The 21,589-nt window shown below is 44.6% G+C and overlaps 1 protein-coding gene across 2 annotated transcripts in view; it reads right to left on the bottom strand.

Moving 5' to 3' along the window:
* USP40 (ubiquitin specific peptidase 40) overlaps positions 1–21,589 on the bottom strand; it is a 75,600-nt gene that overhangs the window by 7,065 nt on the left and 46,946 nt on the right. For both annotated transcript variants that reach the window (XM_080799856.1, XM_080799857.1), the window contains 10 exons: positions 19,325–19,378; positions 18,481–18,569; positions 17,196–17,282; positions 13,213–13,249; positions 11,401–11,465; positions 9,426–9,500; positions 7,244–7,367; positions 5,048–5,136; positions 3,751–3,869; positions 625–690 (listed from right to left, as the gene is read on the bottom strand). In XM_080799856.1, coding sequence (XP_080655982.1) covers positions 625–690; positions 3,751–3,869; positions 5,048–5,136; positions 7,244–7,367; positions 9,426–9,500; positions 11,401–11,465; positions 13,213–13,249; positions 17,196–17,282; positions 18,481–18,569; positions 19,325–19,378 — 805 coding nt within the window. The remainder of the gene's footprint in view (positions 1–624; positions 691–3,750; positions 3,870–5,047; positions 5,137–7,243; positions 7,368–9,425; positions 9,501–11,400; positions 11,466–13,212; positions 13,250–17,195; positions 17,283–18,480; positions 18,570–19,324; positions 19,379–21,589) is intronic.

Raw genomic sequence — 21,589 nt, 5'->3', positions numbered from 1 at the left:
TGAAGGTGAGACACGCTGAAGCAGAGTTCCCGCTACTACGCAGCAGCAGAAACAGTATTCCCGTCGTATCACGCAGAACAACCTTACCCTTCAGTGATGCCGACAGAAGGTCTTAAAAAAGATTTTCTTATCGTGATAAAAGAAATAGGAAGGTTTGATTACAGACCCCATTGGGGTATTTCTTTAGTCAATAATTAATCATTGGCTCTGACACAGGCACGGTTGTGGGTACTGGGGGTAGAGCAGTGACCGCAAAGCTCACAGTGGGGGGAGCCAAGTCACACACGAGGGTCTCCTATGTCAGGGTGTGATGATGATGAAGGAGGGGAAGGGGGCGGTGATAAAAGACTGTCCTAGGGCACGGATGAGGGCTGGGAAGGAGCATTCTGCTCGCACTCGATCACTGTGGAGTCAACATGCATTTGTGACTCACTGTTTTCATGGGAAGATGAGTTCCCAGTTCCAGACACCAGACACACAAACGCATTTGTAGAACACAGTCTGGTTTAAGTTGCTGGGCTGCTCAGGCAGTGGGGAAAAACCCTTTACTATTGAGCACGCTACTAAGGTTTTCAAGAAACTACCCACCATGACAAGTCAAGCACGCAGAATCGGATGACTTACCCCAAATTTTCTTCTTTCTCAAGGGGCTCTAAGCAGATCTCAGTTTTCCTTCCCAGTTTGTATTCCCTGATAAAAGAAATGAAACAAAATAACAGTGAGTGACATATTTAATTTTTTAGATTTTTGGGGGAAAAACACTAAGCTTTCTTTTTAAGCAAAAGATTACAGTGAATAAGAACATTCAAAATCTGAGAGATGACTATGAGTGAGTAGATGCCGACAAGCTGGGGTCATGGACAGACCTTGGCGTGTGCTGAGTTGCAAAGAGAAAATCTGAACAGAGCAGTTACTAGTAAGAGAACTGAGTAAGTAATAAAACACCTTGAACAAAGGAAAAGTCCAGGACCAGATGGCTTCAGTGGTGAATTCTAACAAACATTTCAATAATTACTACCAGTCCTTCCCGAGCTCTTCCAGAAAGCTGAAGAGCTATTACAAGGCCAGCGCTACCCTGATACCAAAACCAGACAAGAATACCCCAAGAAAAGTTACAGACCAACACCCTGGCTGAATACCGATGTAAAAATGCTCAACAAAATATCCGCAAACCAAATCCCAGCTCCTACACCTCGATCCAGTGGGCTTTGTTCCAGGGACACAACGGTGGTTCGGTGTCTGCAAATCAACCAATGTGATACAGTAAAGTGAAGGGGAAAAACAAGTCATCATCTCAACAGATGAAGGAAAAGCATTTGACAAAATTCTACATTCTTTCATGACAACTTCACTTGACAAACCGGTAGGAGAAGAAACCTAACCGGACACAGTAAAGGCCAGACGCGAGAACCAGTGGCAGCTCATCCACCGACGGCTGCGCGTCCGCATGCCCATCTCCGCCACGGGGAGAAGGTGCCCGCTTGCGCCACTCTGACCCGACGCTCCACTGAAGTCCTGCCCAGAGCCATTAGACAAGGAAAAGAAAGAAAAGGCATAAAATCAGAAAGGGAACAGTACAGCTGCCTCTACTTACAGATGTCATGCTATTCCATGCAGAAAACCCTAAACACCAAAGAACTAAATAAATTCAGTGAAGTTGCAGGATACAAAGTCAAGATACGAGAACCACTTAGCATTTTATACACTAATAGTGAACTATCAGAAAGACAAGAAAACAGTTCCATTTATAAGAGCATCAAAAAGAATAAAATATGCAGAAATAAATTTAACCCAGGAAGTGAGAGATCTATATGCTGTAGGACACTGATGAAAGAAACTGAAGACATAAGGAAATGGAAAGCTATGCCATGTTGCTGAACTGGAATGTTGCTAAAATGTCCCCATTATCCAGAGTGATCTGCAGATTCAATGCAATCTCTATCAAAATTCCAATGGCGTTTTTCACTGAAATAGGAAACCAATCTGAAAGTTTGTATGGAACCACAAAAGATCCCAAAGATCTGAAGCAATCTTGAGAAAGTAGAACAAAGCTGGAGGTATCATCTTTCTTGATTTCAGACTACAGTAATCAAAACAGTATGGCACTGGCATAAAATCAGACACAAAAGATCAGTGGAAAAGAACAGAGAGCTCAGAAATAAACCCATGCACATACGACCAGTGAGTTTACAACAAAGGAGCCAAGAGCACACAACAGGGAAAGGACAGTCTCAGTCTCTTTAGTCGATGGTGCTGGATAACTGGTCAGCCATGTGCGACAGAACGCAGCTGGACGGCTATCTTACGTCATAACCCAAAATCGACTCAAACGGATTAAAAGACTAGACTGTAAGGGCCAAGCCACAAAACTCCTAGAAGAAAACACAGGAGGTAAGCTCCTTCACACTGGCCCTGGCAATGATTTTTTCATTTGAAACCAAAGGAAAAGACAAGAAAAACAAAAATAAGCAAGTGGGACTGCATCAAATTAAAAAGCTTTTGCACAGCAAAGGAAACCATCAACAAAATGAAAATGTGACCTAGGAAATGGGTGAAGAAATTAGCAAATCATGTATGTCATAGAGGGTTAATAAAGAACCCATACAGCTCAAGAATAAAAAAAAAAAAAACCATAAATACTATTTAAAAATGGGCAGAGGAACTGACATTTTTCTCCAGAAGATCTACAGATGGCCCCCCGTACATGAAAAGGTGCTGACCGTCACTCATCCTCAAAGAAGTGCGACTCACAAGCACAGGGAGAGACCTCCTCCCACTCGTCACAACGGCTAGCACCGAAAAGGCGAGAACAGTGTTGGCGGGGATGTGGAGGAAATGGGAACCCTTGTGCACTGCTGGTGGGAATGTGAACTGGTAAAGCCAATTTTTTGGAGGTTCCTCAAAAAATTAAAAATAGAACTACCCATATGATCTGGCACTTCTGGGCTTGTATCCGAAGGAAATGAAAACAATCTCGGAAGCGATATCCTCGCTCCCACATTCACAGCCGTGCTATTCACAGCAGCCAAGATACGGAAACCACCCAAGTGTCCGTCAACGGAAGGATGGACGGGCAGGGAGGGGGCAGGGAGGTGGTGTACATGTGTATGCAACAGAGCATCAGGAGGACATCCTGTCACTTGGGACAACACGGATGACCTTGAGGGCATCAGGCTAATGGTGAAGTTAAGTGTGACAGTTAAGTGTGGTATCACATACATGTGGATTCTAAAAAGGCCAAACGCATAGGAACTGTACATGGCAGTTTCTAAGGGCTGCGAGGGGCGGAGGGGGAAGAGATGTTGGTCAGAGACGCCCAACTTCCAGTTTAAGATCCGTAAGTTTAGACAGAGCCTCTCATGTCCAGCACTGTGCTTACAGTTCACTGTATCACAGACTGGAAAGTTCTTTAGAGAGTAGATCCTGAATGTTCTTACCACAAAAAAGAAATGCTAATTATGTGACACCTGCAGGGTTGGCTAACGCCACGGTGGCAATCATTTTCAACGTACGCAGTGCCATGTATCAGTGATATCCCAATAAAGCCTGAAAAACTCAACATTCTGTTCATGGTACCTGAAGCACAGTAAAAATACAGGGAGCTACATTTATGCCTAATAGGGAAAAGTAAAGCCCCAGAGTGTCTGACGGAAAGTGTCACCCAGCTACCAGCAGGCTGCCCGACCCCCCCATCCCCCCGGCCCTCATGGCGGTGGCGAGGGAAGATGGCAATTCCGCTGAGGAACCTACTTGAGCTGCTGCTGGTTGGCGCGTAAAAGCCTGCTGGGGCGCTGGCCTTCCATGGTCCACGCTCTGAGGAAGGTTGGGGAGGGGAGGACCAACTCCGAGGAGGGGGACAAGGTCATGGCCTAGAAAGAAAACAGACATTTCTCCAATGGTTTGAAAAAGCGCTCCAAACAGATACATTGCTTTAGGAAGACACAGACACTACACAGTGACATCTGAGGGAAGAGTGCCTCGAAGAATGATAAACTCTATTAAAAAAAAAAAATCACAGGGGTATCTCTAAAATGAAATCCATCCAGTCACTTCTGTCTTCCTCTTGCGGGAAGCCAGCTTGAGGGATGAGTGAATTTTCCAATGAGCCAAAAGCTCCTTTTAAATATTTCAGGAAGTGAAACTTAGAAATTCATTTCAATGTGAGTATAACTCGCAAAAGCTCTAATGAAAGCCAGGGGTTCACCTTCTGCTGTCTTCAGTGCTAATATAGTTCTTCAAGGTTGGCTGTCAGTGGAGTGTTCCAGAATTTTTGGATGCAGCTGCTAGGCCTAAACTTCTGTACTCATTTAGCAGGCTGACAGCTATTTATAGATTGGGACCGTAATATGTAAAACAGCCAGTACTCAATTTTTATCTAAAAACAGCAACTCTGTATTTCTTTCAAGAAAAAAAGTCTCTCTTGTTCTCATGGCAGTTAAGAGGAAGGTTACTTCAGATGCTGCGCGCACACAGGAAAATCCAGGACAGAAGGCGGATATTCGGCGTTGTGGGCCCGACAACAGCAGGAACTTCCAAAGCGTTCTGTGTTGTGCTCAGCCCAGCCTTTCCATCCGGACCCAAAACTCTGTCTACAGAGTGTGAGTATGTAAGAAAAGGGTGCAGTACTAGTTACACATTCTAGGACACATGTTGTAATGGACACTTAACATAGGGACCACAATGATACAAGAACAATGTAAATAAAGGGGTAAAGTGAATGCTTCACAGATGATCCAACACATGTTTCCCTAAGAAACCAAAATGAACATAAGCCGCAAGTCACTGAGGAGAAATTCAAATGAAAGCGCACAGCATGCCCGTCCGAGTGGGGACACATGACAGCCACGGGGCGAGTGGCAGAAACACACACCAGGGCCGTGTGAGCCGAGCGCGGGAGTGCCTGCTGGGTACTTACCACTGAACGTGGCCTACAACACATGCCCTATCAGAAAGACTGTAAGTGAGGGAAAAGGAAATAGAAGAAGGTATTAATATCTCACTGGAAGAAGCCGGGCCACCACTCCCGCGCCACAGGAAGAAGCCTGACCTGGGACTTGAGCTCTGCCACGGTGGCGTCTTCGGAGATCTCCAGGTCCCCCAGGAAGCGGAGGGAAACCTCTCCGTGCAGGTCGGCACCTACAGAGGACAGAGCCAGATGTCAGAAAGGAGCCTGGACTGTGTCTACTTCCTATTTCTGAGACACACGCCATGTTTTGGTATCATAGATAGCTTTAGTACAGCTCCCTTCGAGAAACGGGACGGGAGTTCCATGAATTGGGTCCCTGGTGACTTCGGAGGGGTGGAAGCCATGGCTGGGGCATCAGCTGGCAGGGAGCACGCCATGGGCGCCATGCCCTGGTTTTCTCACTGTAATGGGTTCGAGGAATTTCACATTTGTGCCGTCTGCCTAGAATATTCTTCTCCACATGTTCTCCTTCCTCAGAGAGGCCTTTGCTGGTAGGATTTACTGCCCTTGCCCTATATTTTACCCTCCTGCTTCTTTCTCTCATACACTTATCCCAGCACGTTAGTCTTTTATCTATTTTCTTGTGTGTTGTGTGTGTAGTATTCCTAATCCGTCTCCCCAAAAGAACGTCATTCTCCAGAGAGGGCAGGCTGTCTATCCTCTTTGTCCAGTGCCCAGGTGGCTGCCACACAGTGAATGGCCACTAGAGGTTTACTGACTAAAAGAATCTTTGACAGTAAGAAGGACTTTCTACATGTATTTTTAAAAAGGTGAAAACAAAATGTTCTCTTATCTGAAGTTCTAGATATAAATGTAGGTTACTAAATTTAAAATTGGGAATAACTTCACTCACATTTGCTCTGTTGATTGCTGGGTACACTGCTAATACACACTAAGACGTTTGATTAAGTAGGTCAAGTGAAAGAGCTCTCTTCCTGCGTCGTTCTTCTGTCTTAAGGACACCGCGAGCTGGCACCACTAGGAAGATACTTTTAGGAAACTCAGGAATGAAAAACTATTTCCCAGATGTTGTGATCTAGAAGGACTATAAAAAAATGAACTGTTTCCTTTACTTTTATGGAGAAAGACACAGCTTTCTAAGGTTGTATCCAGTTCTATATGTAATTATTATTCTATTACCAAAACATTTTTAGAGTTAGTACCTATCTAATGTAACCCAAACAAAAAAACTTAATGCTGATTCCATAGGTAATTCAGTATGAAGTATTTTATTGCTCTATACATATAACCCTAACTTCGCAGTAAGGAGATAAAAATGTGACTCACTTACGTTGATTTCAGTACTGAGGCTTAAAAGGTAAAAAGAAATATTAAGTGTGTAATACTCCAAGGCACTAAAGAAGGCTAAATAAGTAAAACCGAATAAACAGAAAAAACATATAAAAGAAAAGAAAAAACATATGAAGAAAAGAAAAAACATATAAATATAAAAAGAAAAAACATATAAAGAGTTGGTCCTACCATATTCTCTTTAGTTACAAAGGAAATTAATTTGTGTGGGTTTTTTTTTTTAGAGATTTTATTAGAGAGAGTGAGCGAGCACAAGCAGGGGGAATGGCAGGCAGAGAGAGGGAGGGAGAAGCAGGCTCCCCACTGAGCAGGGAGCCCGATGTGGGGCTCGATCCCAGGACCCTGAAACTATGACCTGAGCTGAAGGCAGACGCTTAACTGATTGAGCCACCCGGGGGCCCTGTGTTTTCTTTATAATGAAGCACAAATCTACTTTTTACAAACGGCAATTGAGACTCACTGCTAGTGACTTCTTGTTCATCCTGATGTGTGTGTGGAATTTTGTCTGTGGAGAAGCAACTGAGAATAAAACAGCATGTTTGAATCCTGTGTGTCTCCTCAGAAGTCAGAGACGAGGCGAAGCACCCCAGCAGCTGCCCCTGGGGTGTGGCAGTGGAAAGAAGCAGGGGCAGGGTGTGGACGGTGCACAGCCCCCGCGAGGGACCCGCGTCTACTCTCAGGCTCAGTACCCGAGTCTGTGATGGAGGGGAGGGTACGCCGCGGGAGGATCTTGCAAGATGATGTGGACAAATTCTAATGTGCTGCCAGAATAATAAAGATAGAAACAGACGGCACTTGACAGGCTGCAGAGCACTGGATAAAAACAGGATGGGGTTCTTCTACGGAATGAATACGTTTTGATTTGTCAACCTTACATTTAAGATACAAACTCCATCTGCCTCCCAGAGCAGAAGCAGTCACTGTACTCTCGGGAGGACATGCTGGTGGCTACAGTTCTGTTCTCACCGTGGGTGGAAGCAGGTCTGCAGACCCCACCTGGGGAAGGGGTGCCGTTCATCTGGACCGGACTCTTCCAGTGACCCGTGGGCCCCCCAGGCTGGTACCACCAGACGGGAACCCTCAGGAAACCCTGAAGAATGGAGCATTGCCAACCACGGTGAGATACATGGATTAACTACGTTTCTACTTCCACACACACAGAGAAGTATCTTGAGAACAACAAATGTTCCTGAGTTTATTATTTTTCCTTTTGGGTATATTAACTGCCATATACTATACCTGTTAATTGTTTTTACAATCAAAAGTTTCAGATCATAAAAATTAGTCTTTGGACGATGGGGACTCAGTGTTCTTTGCTTAGAAGCATCTTTGTAAATACACTTACTTGTAGGACCTTACTACAATCAATGAAAAGTCTAAACGGAATACCAAAGCACTGGACAGAACAAATGATACGAGTATTTTCAGGCCTGCTAAGGGCACCACCAGCACGACGCTCCACTTAGAAGCAGTTGTCAGTCATTAAAATTCCTACAGGCACTTTCTAAAGAAGAACCTATTGCTCCAAGTTGGATTCCTATAAAGAAACTTCATGAAATAAACCTGATCTACTAGCCGTACCATTTCCAGTAGCAAAAACCATGAACCAGCTTCCAGGTCCCTCTAGACCAGTTATATTAGGGGAGGCCGGGACTTTTGACAAACTGATTTCAGCTCTAGAACTTATCCTAGAGATATATACACCCCAAATGGCATATATATGATATTTTGGGCATTGTTATTTGTATCAAGACTGGAAGCCACCTAAATCCTTGAAGACACTGGCTGAATAAATTATGGTACCTCTGTACAATGGGATATTCCACAGCCACCGAACAGAGGGAAACAGCTGAATGTGTACGAACACAACATACACATGGCCATAAAATATTAATGAAAAAAGTGAGGTACAAAGTAGGTTGTCTAGCAAATAATCTTCTGTGTAAGGAAAAAATATGCACATGTGCAAACACATGTGTGCTGTGTACACACACACACACACACACACACACACACAAACACGTGTGCATTACCAAGTACAGACTTCTGAAAGGATCCAGTGGAAACCGGCTACCTACAGAGGGAGGACCTGAGTGGCTGAGGGGTACTTACTTTTCCTTGCCCAGGCTTTCATACACTTCAAATCTGGTATTATGAATATTACCAACTAAAAAGTTAACTTTAAAGACCATGGGATAAAATACAATTCACGAAGTGATGCAGAAATGTCCGCGTGTGTGCGGGTGAGGAGATCCTCAAGATACAGTAAGTGAATAAAAACAAACAAGAAGTGTCAAACAAGGTATAGAATACGATTCCCTTTGGGTGAACTTTAAAAGGGATACGCACATATTTACATTCTGCACACAAACAGGCGGAACTGTTTTCTGGGAAGGATATGCAAGGGAAAGTAAGTTAATTGTGACTCTTTCTGGAGAGAAAAAAATGGGAAAAGCTCTTTTCATTTTATAGCCTGCCAAGTCTTTTGAATTTCCTAATCATAAGCCAGTGGTTATCTAAGTGCTGGAATCTGGGGCCATTTTTTAACTTCCATCTTTACATGTGTCCACCTTAAAAAGAACCTAATAAAGAATGGTCTTAGGTAGCAGCAATCCGCGGTGTTTATTTCAGAGCAGTGAAATGAGTGTTCTTGTCCGCAGCTCATGGGGCTACCGGTTCGGTGCGGCTTTCTTGGAAAACAATGTGGCAACACAGAGCTAGCATCCGGTCTTAAAAAAGTTCATACCTTATGACCTGTTCATTTTGACTTTGGAACAATCTTGAGAACGGTTTCTATTTAAGTATTAGGTATAAAAACAAGACATTTACAACAAGCTAAATTTCTCACGGAGGGTGTGTGAATTAAACTGGTAAGTCACGCCCTGGATACAATGACTGGTTTTGGATTCTGCAGGCAGGTTAAAGACTGAAATATGAAAAGCAGGAAATAAACTGGTTTATACGACTGATTTTGCAAGAATATCTATGAAGACGTAAAACACAGCAGCTGTCTGATGAGAGAACTTACCCCAAATCCCAGCATTCTCTTCATGCCTGGCTGTGTCTCCTCACAATGAGAAACATCATCTTAGTTACCAGAAAGCAGTAACTGTTCTTACAAAATGTCAATTCAGAAGCAAGACCTTACCGGAGGAGGAAGTTTTCCTTCCATTAAAAGCAAAGTATCTCCAGAATGTATCGCAAGTTCTCTCAGGGCTGCATCCTGGGGAAACAGAAATTCTTTTATGACTTCTGACAGGAGCAAACAAGACCTCTGGATCTTTTCTTGGAATCCTATGACTCTATAACCCTTTCAGTAAAGAAAGAAACAATAAAGCAGGCATCGAGGAGGCAGGAAATACACTAAGACTATAAGCAGTATCTCCTGCATTAGATCATAGGGGACGGACTGGAAGCATCATAAGGGCTGTGGGGAGAGGGGACAGATGGGATGAGAGACAGAAGACTGAGCTGCAGGGGATGAAATACCAGTTAGGCCCGAAGGCCGGGCTGCATATGGAAAGCCAGAGGAAATGAGAAGGAATTCTCACGAAAAGAAGAGCAGGGTTAAGGTCAAGTCCAGAATAAGGGGAAGCGCTTAGGAGACGAGACAGCCTAGAGCACCAGCTGGAGAGTAACAGGACAGGAAGCTGCATCGGAAGGTCATAGACGGAAGGGCTGTGAATTAGACGTTAAGGAATTTTTAGCTGCTTTGAAAAAAAGCCGCTCAAGTTTTCTGAGAAGGTTTTTTTTTTTTTTAAAGATTTTATTTATTTCTTTGACAGAGAGAGACACAGTGGGAGAGGGAACACAAGCAGGGGGAGTGGGAGAGGGAGAAGCAGGCTTCCCGCTGAGCAGGGAGCTCGATGCGGGGCTTGAGCCCAGGACCTGAGCCGAAGGCAGCTGCTTAATGACTGAGCCACCCAGGCGGGAGAAGGGGTTTTTTAAAGACAGTTCAGCTGCTACATGCACGATACACTGGAGTGGGGAACACGTGACTTGGGGAAGCCACTTGGTGTAATTTAGGGAAGAGGACAAAAAAGAAAAGACGAAAGCAGCTTGGCCCGACGGCCAGCTGTGGGAAAGGCCAGGGAGGAGTGGAAAAGCCGAGAGCAAAGAGGAAGGACCACAGGGCAAGCAGCATTGCAGGCCAAAACCACAAGGAAGCACAGCATCTCTGCAAAGAGGTGCAATAAGTTTGCTTTTAGGTGAATTATTTGATACGGATTTGGGAATTAAGTGAGAAGAAAATGCAGAAAACACACGACTGGACACACTCTCTGACCCCCAAACCGCATGTCCTGTGGATGGTTTGAGGTCCGAGTCTGGGCAGTCAGCTTCCCGGCCAAGCCTCAGAGGCGCCTCTCTGCGCTCACTCCCTTGGCCCCAGGCAGCAGAGTGCCCCGGGGGAAGGCCCAGGCCACCTGCCTCATCACCCTTCTGCTGACGCTCAAGGCACCAGCTGCCACTGAACAGCAGGCACAGCAGGACTTGGGGGAGCACGGCTGACCCCAAGAACCTAAGCTTGCTTCTCCCTGAGCTTCCTCTTGGGACTACCTCTAAGGCCATGGGTTTGACGGGCAGGTGCGACGCTATCTAGGTCAGTAATAAGATGGTTAACCAGAGTCCGACTATTTTGTAATAAAATTGTTCCCAAGACTACCCAGAGAGTTTGGTTGGATCTAGAGATGCAGCTTCGACCAGAGCCTGAGTGACTGGCTGGTAAGATGAATTCTGCCATCATTAACTTACAGAGAAACAGAGATTAAAATATTCAGGTTTCAAAATTCAGACTGTATCTTGACATTGTTTCACAAATGTCTTTTGTTCTCAGAAGTCCTCTGCTTTCTCATGAGGGCCTACTATTTCTAGGGACATACTCTCTTAAGTCAAAAGAGCACTTAACACAGATGTTAGAAATGTTCCCACTAGGTTGAGACCTTCCCTCTGACTTTAGCAAAGACCTACATACAGTAAGGAAGTAGACGGAGACCAGGTACAGATTTTTGTAGCCTAAAATAATTAAAGTTTTCTCTGGAATGTATACGCCAGTGGGGTGAGTATCCTGTACAGAACACAAATACAATCATTTTTAAGAATAAAACGTGTAACAATAATCTTACTTCTTCACGTAAAGGCTCTCCAGCTTCATAACACCAATCCATTTTTCGTAAATGCCATGTGTCTCCTGTGAAGGAATCAAAATCAGCATAAAAAAATTAAAAATATATTTTAAGAGTTTGTCAGTAATGACCCTCTGGATAAGCAAGTATCAAATGGGATTTGAGCAAATAACTTACTTCTAAAGTAAATTCTCTCTTCCAGGCAGGAGAAAAATTAAGTGATTCCTTCAATTTGGTTAATTTCCTCTCTATTCCACCAAGATCTGCATACTTGCAAACAGATTAACCCTTGCTACCGTCACACAGCACCGACGTCCTACTTTTATCAGTTACTCGTGCACACATTACACACGAATACAGATACTGTCCATCTACGTACAGACTCTCTTCTAAAATCATTATGAAGTTGTTTTATTTCATGGTTTTGGTTGAAAGTATAGGCCAATATCTCTTAGCAACTGATAATGTGTACGACCAAACTGTTCTCACCCACTTACTGGTTAATCTAACAAAAACCAGTGTTTCTGAAATAGCATTTTAATGAAGTTGGTATAAATAAGAATTTATGAATGTTAAATAGTCTTTAATTAGATTTCTCTCAATATGCTTGCTGTACTGATGAAATGGGAAATTTTTTGAGGCAGAGAGGGAAGCTGAATAGCGTAAAAGTTGGAAATCCTGATTAAAAAAAAAAAAAAAGAAAAAAAGCAATGTTTTAGAAACAGTCAGCCGTCCCACCCACCAGGAGAAGCTACAGCCAAAGGAGTAAACACAGATCTAATACTGAACCTCCAGATGCCACAGGTCTTTAATTCTTACCGTACCGTTCTTTGCAGATCCTCTCCTACCATTAGTTCTAGTTTCAAATATAGTAAGAATTGCACTTAATCTAAGTGTGTTTTTTCCTTAAGATTTTATTCACTTGAGAGTGAGCAGCACAAGCGGGGGAGAAGCAGTGGGAGAAGGAGGAGCAGAATCCCCGCTGAGCAGGGAGCCCAACTTGAGGCTTGATCCCAGGACCCTGAGATCACAACCTGAGCTGAAGGCAGATGCTTTAGCCAACTGAGCCACCCAGGCACCCCTCTGTGTTTAAAAAACCAAACAAACCCCAATAGGTTAAAAGTGAACACCATTCCTTCTTTGCAGCATATGTGGAAAGAAGAACGTGGGTTCTGAAAGCAGAGAGTCCTAGCTACTCGACGTATGACTCCGGGTAAACCCTGAACCATTCTCAGCCTCCGTCTTGTCATCTGTGAGAAGGGGTGGGTCCCTGCACGGAGGCCCATCAGCTCCTAGAAGCGGGCCGCAGGGCCTGGAACTTCCCTCCCACAGGTTTCTCCTCAGCAGGTCTGAGGATGGCCAACGCCCCAACGAAAGCAGCGAGATGCCCCGGGAGCCCTCTCGCATGACTCCCCCGGGGAGCTACTTCAAAGATACCCTGGATTTATTTTTTTCATTCATATTACATTCCCTAATGTACACCACAACAATACTGGCACGAAACACAAGGCACTGAAACTCTGAATCAATGAGGTTAAAAAGAAAAAAAATCAGTGAAGGGCCTGGGTAATTCCAGAGGGCATAAATCCTGGCTTTGTCTCTTCTGGGCCTGCTGGAGCCTGTCAAGCTTCTCTGTCCTCACAGCGGCTAAGCCACAGCTGGCTTTCCGTTAGCTCAAACAGCAGAGCCAGGAGAAGGCACTACGTGCATGACAAAGCTGGAGGAAAGCATGTCTGAGGGGCTGTCATCAGGCTTACAAATGACTTACTATGAGGACACAGATAAGTGACTTTGTCATGGTCTGAAACTTACCTGGCAGGCCAGACTTCTCCAGCATGAGCTTTAAACACTGTTCAAAAAGAGAAAAACCACATTCAGTTCTCTGTTTCTGAGATACAGCATTGGGAAAGACACACCTGTTGGACCCTGGGCATGTCTGTCTTATCATATTTAGTAATTCCTGGAGGGATGAGGATATGTACAGCTAAGATGACTTAAGGGAGCTCTGCTTCCTAAGAGCTAGGTGGGGCCAGCCAGGAGGGGAAAAAGTTGCTGGTGTCTGTATCTGAGGCTTAGACTCTCTCATCCACGAGCAGGCCCGCAGCATGAGTGCCCGCTCGTGAGGACCAGCGCTGGGGTCTGGGCCGGATATCACTGATTAGGCCGATTTCATAGATAAACATTGAACCCTGAATTCTATAAAAGATCAGCCTTTACAGAAGTTTAAATAACAGTAATAAGGGACGCCTGGGTGGCTCAGTTGGTTGGGTGGCTGCCTTCGGCTCAGGTCATGGTCCCAGCATCCTGGGATCGAGTCCCACATCGGGCTCCTTGCTCCGCGGGGAGCCTGCTTCTCCCTCTGCCTCTGCCTGCCTGTGCTCGCTCGCTCTCTCTCTCTCTCTGACAAATAAATAAATAAAATCTTAAAAAAAAAAAAAAAAAAGATTTAAATAACAGTAATAAAAATCAGAAACTCCCAACTTCCTTGGGGGAAAAAACCTACTCTTTTGCCTACCTATAAATTCACAGCAAGAGTAAATAAAACTTGAATTATACTACGCTAGCAGAGAAGGAAGCAAGAATGAGGAGGATTACTACTGTACTGCTTGGAATAAGAAAAAGAGCAAAGGATCAAAATGTCCACGAATAGGAACTCTTAAATAAACTACGAGAGGTCTTAAAACAAAGGATAAAATAGATTTATACACAATGGTTTTAAAAGACCTTCACAAATTTGAAGGGAAACAAAGTCCTAGTGTCATACATGCAGCGTGATCCCATTTATGATTTAAAAGAAACTGTACGAACAAGTCCAGCTCATCTGTCCCTGTGCTGGTGTGAGCGCATCAACGGTCTGGAAGGACTCGCACTCGCTGGGGTGGTCAGGTCATGCCATGCCAAGACCACGGAGACGTCTGGCTGGGGCGCTAGGGTAGGCTGTGGCCAAGGAGGACTTTTATCTATACGCTACCCCCACTGGGGTTTGAAGAATAAGCCCAGGATTACTTGTATGATTAAGAATAAAAAAGACTTTAAAATATACCTAGAGATTATTTAGAGAAGGACGGCAGTGAGAGCACAATCCAGTAAGACACAGGGACTGGGAGCACGGCTGCAGCCGCACCCAACTTCCGTAACTTAAGAAAAGCGAACAGGTGGACGTTCACCTCAGCTGTGTTCTGGGACCAGAGCGCGGAGGCCGATGTGACCCAGCGGGGCGAGCACTCAGGGCCTCTGAGAGACACAGGGAAGCACAGGAGGCCTGGGAGCACAGGGGAGGGAGCGCTGGACGTCTCTGTAAAAACAGACCCTGGGGAAATGCAGGCTGGAAAGAAAAAGATCCGTTGGGAAGCTGCTAGAATAACCCAGAGGAGAGGTGCCCAGGGTGTAGCAGTGGAGGGAATGAGATGTGGTCAGATCCTAGACAAATCATGGTGGGAGAACTGAAAGGATTTCCTGAAAACCTGGGTGCGAAACACGAAAGCACCGAGGGTGACTCCCAGGTGTTCTGGCCTGAGTAAGCAGAGGAATGGTGGTGCCACCACCGACTGACAAGGAGGGAAATGGAGGTGCATGTGAGAGGAAAGGGGTCACACAGCAGGGGGACAGCTATCAGACAACCAAGCGGGTCCTACAAGCAGAGCCCCAGGCCGAGGTCCAGTCTACGGGAGAGAGGAGCGCAGAGCAAACTGTGGGGGGGCGGGCTGTGCGGCGGGGGGAGACCGGGAGGAGCTGTGGTCCTCCTAAGCCAAGTGACAGAAGCATTTCTAGGCTCAGAGAGGCACCAATCACATCAGAGGCCACAGAGAGTGGGAAGAGGACAACTGAGAACTGCTCATGGGACCCAGCCACGTGGAGGGGAGTGAGTGTGCCCACACTGGGCTTCAGAGCAGACAGACAGACACATCGCTCATCTGAAAAGTTCTGCCGCCTCCTTTCTCTGACATGAATAGCACCAAAAAGTTAAAAGCTAAATGAAACACTAAAAATATTTATAGCAGGTAACAAGTAAAAAAAAATTATTTAAAAAATGTTTTGCTGTGGACAATTGCAAACACGAGTAGAGAGGGTGGTAAATGTGAGCCGTCGGCGCCCATCACCCAACCTCCATGACTGCCGCAGCCTGTGGCGTGTGCCACAGCCTCGCCCATTTCCTGTCCCGCCCCCTGCCCTCCAGGTCCTCTGAGGCAAGAATGTCAGCTATCATATCATTTATTAATAGTTAATACTCATCTCTAAAAGATGAACATTTTTTTAAAAAACATAAGCCTCAAACAATTATGAAAAACTCAAGAATTCCTTAATAACAAATACCCAGTTGGTGTTCACATTCCTTTTTTTCTTTTTTAAAAGTAATCTCTATGCCGGACGTGGGGCTCAAACTCACAACTCCGTATCAAGTCACATGGCCTACCGACTGAACCAGCTGGGCCCCCACATTCCCTTAGTTCTCTTACACTGTAACTAAGGTTTTCCTGGTTTGTACCAAGAGCCAAATGAAGTGCACACACTGCACCCGCTCCTCCCGTCTCCTGAATCCCTTTAGGACCATGCAGACAGTGGCCCATGCTGTGGTGACACGTTCCCTCTGTCCCCTGTGCTTCTTAGAAACTGATCCTCAGACCTGGGAGCTCAGGTCCACTGAGCCTTGTTTTGTTTTGGCAACAGAAGCATTCTGAACTCCTGCAATGTCTGTGTGTTACTCTTTTTGGATAGTTAGCAGGCTTTCAGGACTACTGTTCAGACCCATTAATTCATCAGGAGTTAAAATAGCCGACAGCCTAAAACTCTCTCATTTATCAGCTGATATATATCTATAAAAACACCTTCTCATTACCTATACCTGCACTATAGCTTCCAAAAGAAAGGCAGGATAAATGCTTGACCCTCTCCTTTCGGTTCCCCAGCATCCACTCTGCGTAACCAATGACGATGGTCTTTTTAGGATCATTTATGAACTCGTGCAAAAGCCTCTTCAAGTCGGTTCCTGGCTTTCTCTGTGGACCCTGCAATCTTTGCTGGCTTTACTGCTTCTGTCAGGACAAAATGTTCCAGGCTCACTGACCTGTTCCTGACCTAGATACAGACCCAGCCGCCACTCCAAGAAGCCCTGATTCCTTCCAGTAGGAAACGGTATTTAGCAACCACAACCACAATCTAGGTGCTGGGGCACTTGCTCCCACCAGGTTGGTCACTGTGTCTGAGCTGTTTCAGGGGGCAGAGCTCGAAAAAATTTTAAAAGCAAACAACCAAGTTCATTCTGCCTCTTCTGATTCAAATTCAGGAGTACAGGCTCTACTCAACTATACCACTGTCATGTGTCTCTCCATTTTCCAACACTGAAAGTCGTAGTTATCTGTGACACTAACATAACTGTTACCCCATATGCACGTGTGCTCACAGACACACACATTCGTGCCCAGGTGTGTGATTATGTACTTATATAACCTAAAAACACCAGTAGGAGATATGCCAAAATGTTAATATTAGTGGGATACAGGATAATGAGAGGTTTTCATTTTCCCTTTTAATCCATTTCTACAGAACCCAAATTTCTGTAAGTATTACTGATAACCAAAAAAGAAAAAGATAATAATCTTATTTTAAAAATTTGGGTTGGTTCACCAATTTTCAAGTTCCCCAAACTCCTCTTTTAGTGAATGGACAGAATTCTCTCAAGTATATTGTGGGAACCCTAGCCTTAGGACCTCAAAATCCGAACAGGATTACCATGGCTCCCCATACCAAATGCCCACAGATCTCTCCCCACACCAGGAAAAAGTAAAATTACTTACATCTCCCACAGACACTGTTTCTTCTACTATGATCTCCATCTCTGTACCAGGCTGAACATCACTTCCCACAGTGAAAAACAGGAACAGCTAAGACCAATGAATGCAATTTAATCTAAATTTTAGAATTCTACAAAACGTATTACCTGCTTCCAAAAAAGAAAAGCCAATGGTCCACGAAATTTTAATAAAAATCTCCTATCATAAAAAAACAAAGACGCTGGTTAATTTAATGTTGCAATTTAAACAACAATTTTGATGACCCAGAAATGTAAGATGCTTCACACCAGTGTTCTCACTCCCACAGGTGTTACATCACTGTTCTTCTCTCACAGATATTATTTATTCCACTATGATCTTTGTTTCTTTCTTGGTTATTCCTCAAAGGGATCTGCTACAGGGTGTGAGCATGAACTGGGTTTTTGCTCTGGCTCATTTGGCTGTGATCTCATTTTCGGTCCAGCAAATCTGATCGCTTGTGAGCTCAGCTCCCGACAGCCCTCCCTTTCCTTTCAAACTCCATCTCACCTGTCACGTTTTCCTACCAGCTTGTCATGCACTCCTACGCGGTCAAGTTCAGGGGAAGAACAGATTAGAGAGGAGGTAGCTGGGAAACTAATGAAGCGGATCCAGGAACCACAGGGATCCTGACAGGAGTCCAGCTTCCCTTGAAACAGAGTCTTACCAGGAAGGACACCGTGACTTTTGGATGGTAACGAAACTTTATTAAATAGGCAGGGCTTCTGGCAGAGGCCGAACTAATACTTTATACAGAAAACGAGGACTGATTAAAAACAAAGGCAGAGAGTAATTCAGTCCAGAATCAGTATACTCTATTTTACTAACTTTAAGAAGCCGCTGGTTGTTTCTCATCACTTTCCGTGCCACTGAGAGAGAGAAACCGTGCCAGCTGTAGTCACAGATGCCACAGATGAAGAGGGACGCCAGCCTTGCAGACGGCAAAATGTGGGGAAAAGGGGTGCTTTTTAGAATTTATGAAACAGGGTGGTTCAAACAGGGTGGCCACTCAATTTTAAAGGTCCCCCTTAACCACAAAATTCTCACAGGAAAAGAACCTTATGAGTATGCTCTGACATTAGTATTTTTGATTTAAACACAAAGGACTAGATGGTTCTTTGTATGCCTAACATACAAGGTGTCATTTAAGAAAAAAAAAAACTTCTAAGGAAAATGATTACTGGTGCAGTAGTTAAGGTGAGAATTATGAGATTAAGGACTTCTGATTATGGGAAGGTTGGTTTCACTCTGTCAGGTGACCCCACATTACCTGAGATGAGGTTGGCGCTTTTCCAGGACACAGTCCCAGGGAACTCCCCATCTTCAGTTCTGCTTCCTTCAAAGTGTAACTGTCTGGCACTACAAAGAATTTGGAGAACAGGATGAATCTTATTAATTCCTACCTCCAGGAATATACTGAAAATGTACACAAAATAATACACTGAAATCAGCCTTCCTTTGAAAACCAAGAACGTCAAGAAAGAAAAAACAGGAGAGGCACTCCATGCAAAAGGATGACCTGCATTACGGCTCTGTTTGATTTTCCATTTCTACACTCTAGAATATATTCTTCCTCTCTGTACAACAAGGCTAAGGAATAAGAGGCAGCTACGAAGGTTCGAGATTCATACTTAATAAACATCAAAGAGCCACTGTTTGCATGGATTAAAGGCTAGATATTCCGAATTGATTCATGAGCGGTGGACCCGCCTTCTGCACGCTCAAAGCTGCTGTGGTGACCATCAGTTAACTAAGTCTAATGACAGGAGGCGTCACAGAGGTGAGAACAGAGTCTATTCCGCGGTTGTTATCACAGTAACATGAGTAGCGCAAACACTCTGACAGTGAATCTAGAAAGATGTAACTCAATCAAAACAACTGCCTAAAATGAGAATCAGCTCATCAGAAAAGGTGTTTTCCTTTCAAACAGAAGGATCTGAATTTCTGGTTATGATTTTTTCCGTAATACGTGAAGGCTGCCCTGGGATGACAGTAAGTCCAGCAAGTTAGTTTCTAAAAGGTGACTGAAGATTAGGTGCCAGAAGCCATCATTAGAATAAGAAAGATCGATGGTGTGAGAGTATCTGTTTTTGGAGGCTACCATGAAGATTTACCTGGGCAAAGTAGCTTCCCATTTCTGTTGATAGGTCTCAAACAGCTGTTCTCAGCTACAAATAAAAAGAAGCTGGTTAGCGCACCAGAACAACTAAAGAGAGATGCTCTACTGTGTTCATTAGGAAAGCTACAATGAGCGACAAAACAAAAAACCCCCAAGTATAGGCAGTCTTCAGCTCACACAGGAGCTCAGGGCCATGAGAAGGCCGGGGAGTCCCCGTGAGGACACTGCCGCTGTCCGCGGACCTCTTGACATTATTGTCACAACAGTTAAATCTCCACAGTTACACGTGTACAGTGAAATTTAAAAAATAGTAAAATTAATATTTATGCTGCAAGTTAAAACACTAAAAACATTGAGAATTTTTCTTTTGGTAAAAAACATCAAGACTCGTTTTCACAGGGCTTGCTTCTTGGTGCGGAGCTCACAATTCGGAGTGAGCATCTTTTCTATCCCTGAGCGAACCGTCATCCTCTAGGTTGGCTCTGCTTCCAGAATTTCCTATTTTGTGCTTTCAATCTCATGAAGGGTCTGCAGGGGGCTCCCTCGATGGGAAGGCTCCTGGCAGCATCACTTCTTCGCAGACATCATCATCCTTTCTGTCACAACCACTTTCCTCACATCCCTTCATGTCCCCTGGCTGTGTATATTGTCTCTCAAGTGACAGCAGTGCCAACGTTCCCACGGCCAGTGATTTCCTCTAGCCCTCTGCAGACTTCCTTTGCTGCACCTTCATCTTCAGGAAGCGATTCGCTTAGCTGTGACAGCGAGATGTCACATGGACTTACCATGGGAGAAAGGGGACAGACCATTCCCTCTGCTGTGCTGAAACGAATATCAGACACTTTAGAGGGAGGTAACCGGTCCCTGATCCTGATGCACACCTGCTATTTAAGTAGTGACCTGCGGAATGGAGAGCCAGTAGCAAAGTTTGCACTTCTGCAATGACTCCATTCGTGTCCAGTGTAGCGGACATCGGAACCATGCTGTCGGCTGGCTGACGTTATGTAATGAGCCCTGGTAACCGAAATTCGTGCAGACTGCCTCTGTGTGAAATAGGTCAGGTGATTTTTATGCTTATTAAACAGATTAGGGCCAGCAGGCCCTCTTCTTGCAGGTGTGAAGATGCTGGCTTTTTGGGAAGGAGCACTCTGGGTTTTTTTAATTTTTAATTTTTAATTTTTTTTAGCACTCTGGGTTTTGAGTCACTTGCCAAAAGGAGAGTGGTTTGGAGGGGGGCAAGAGTGAAGGAAGGGAGACCTGTTTCACGGGAAGATGATAAACTGTTCATTTTAATAAACCATATGCTTTTAATCAATTTGAGGTATAAGATACAATACAACATGTCTTGTCTAAGCGTATGGAGTCTGATCTAGACATTGAGCAACCACCAGCAAACCCGAGATGGGATTTGCATCACCCCCCAAAATTCCCTCATGCTGCTCTGCAGGCAACCTCCCTCTGCTATCCAGTCTTCCGTCCCTGTAACTAAAGCACGGGTTTTCTGTTCCGAAAATTTCACATAACTGGAGTCATGAGAGTATGTGCTCCTTTGTGTCTGGCTTCTGCTCTGCACTCTTGAGAGTCACCTGGGTTTTGCAGGGGGCGGCAGTTCAAAGCTCGTGTTGAGGACCGGCATCCTGTTAGGATGCAACACGATTTGCTCACCCATCCACTGGCTTGTGGACTTTTGGACTGTAGCCACCTCTTCATTATGAATATTTACGGAGAGTTATTTGTAAGGATATGCTTTCATTTTTCTTGGGTAAGCACCTGGGATGGGTAAGTGAATGTTTAAATTCCTAAAAAGCAAGCTAGCTCTTCACCAAAGCGACTGGCATTGTGCGCTCACAGCGGCAGCGCGTGGGGGCTGCCGCATGTCTTCGGTAAAGCTTGGTTTTGTGGGTCCTTTAATGCTAACCGTCCCACTGGGTATGCAGCGGTTTCAGTGGGACGGCTAATCAGTTTCATAGCTAATGACACTAAGCATCTTTCCTGTGCTTATGGGTCATCCATAGGTAGGTGTTCTTCTGTAAAGTGTCTTCCCCATTCGGGCTGGGTTGTCTTCTTACAAGTATTTCTTTTATTAATATTATTTTTTTATATAACCTGGATGCACATCTGTGTCAAACGCGCTGCAAATTTTTTTTTCTCCCAGTTTGAGGCTTGCCTTTTAAAATGCCCTTTGAAGTACAGAAGCTTTAAATTTTGATATTGCCCAATTTATTAGTTTTTTCCTTTTATGGTTTGTGCTGGAGTCCTA

Source organism: Martes martes (assembly GCF_963455335.1).
Source record: "Martes martes genome assembly, chromosome: 3".
Lineage (NCBI taxonomy): Eukaryota > Metazoa > Chordata > Mammalia > Carnivora > Mustelidae > Martes > Martes martes.
The sequence above is the reverse complement of the archived record's forward strand: the minus strand, read 5'-3'. Positions and strand labels throughout refer to the sequence as shown.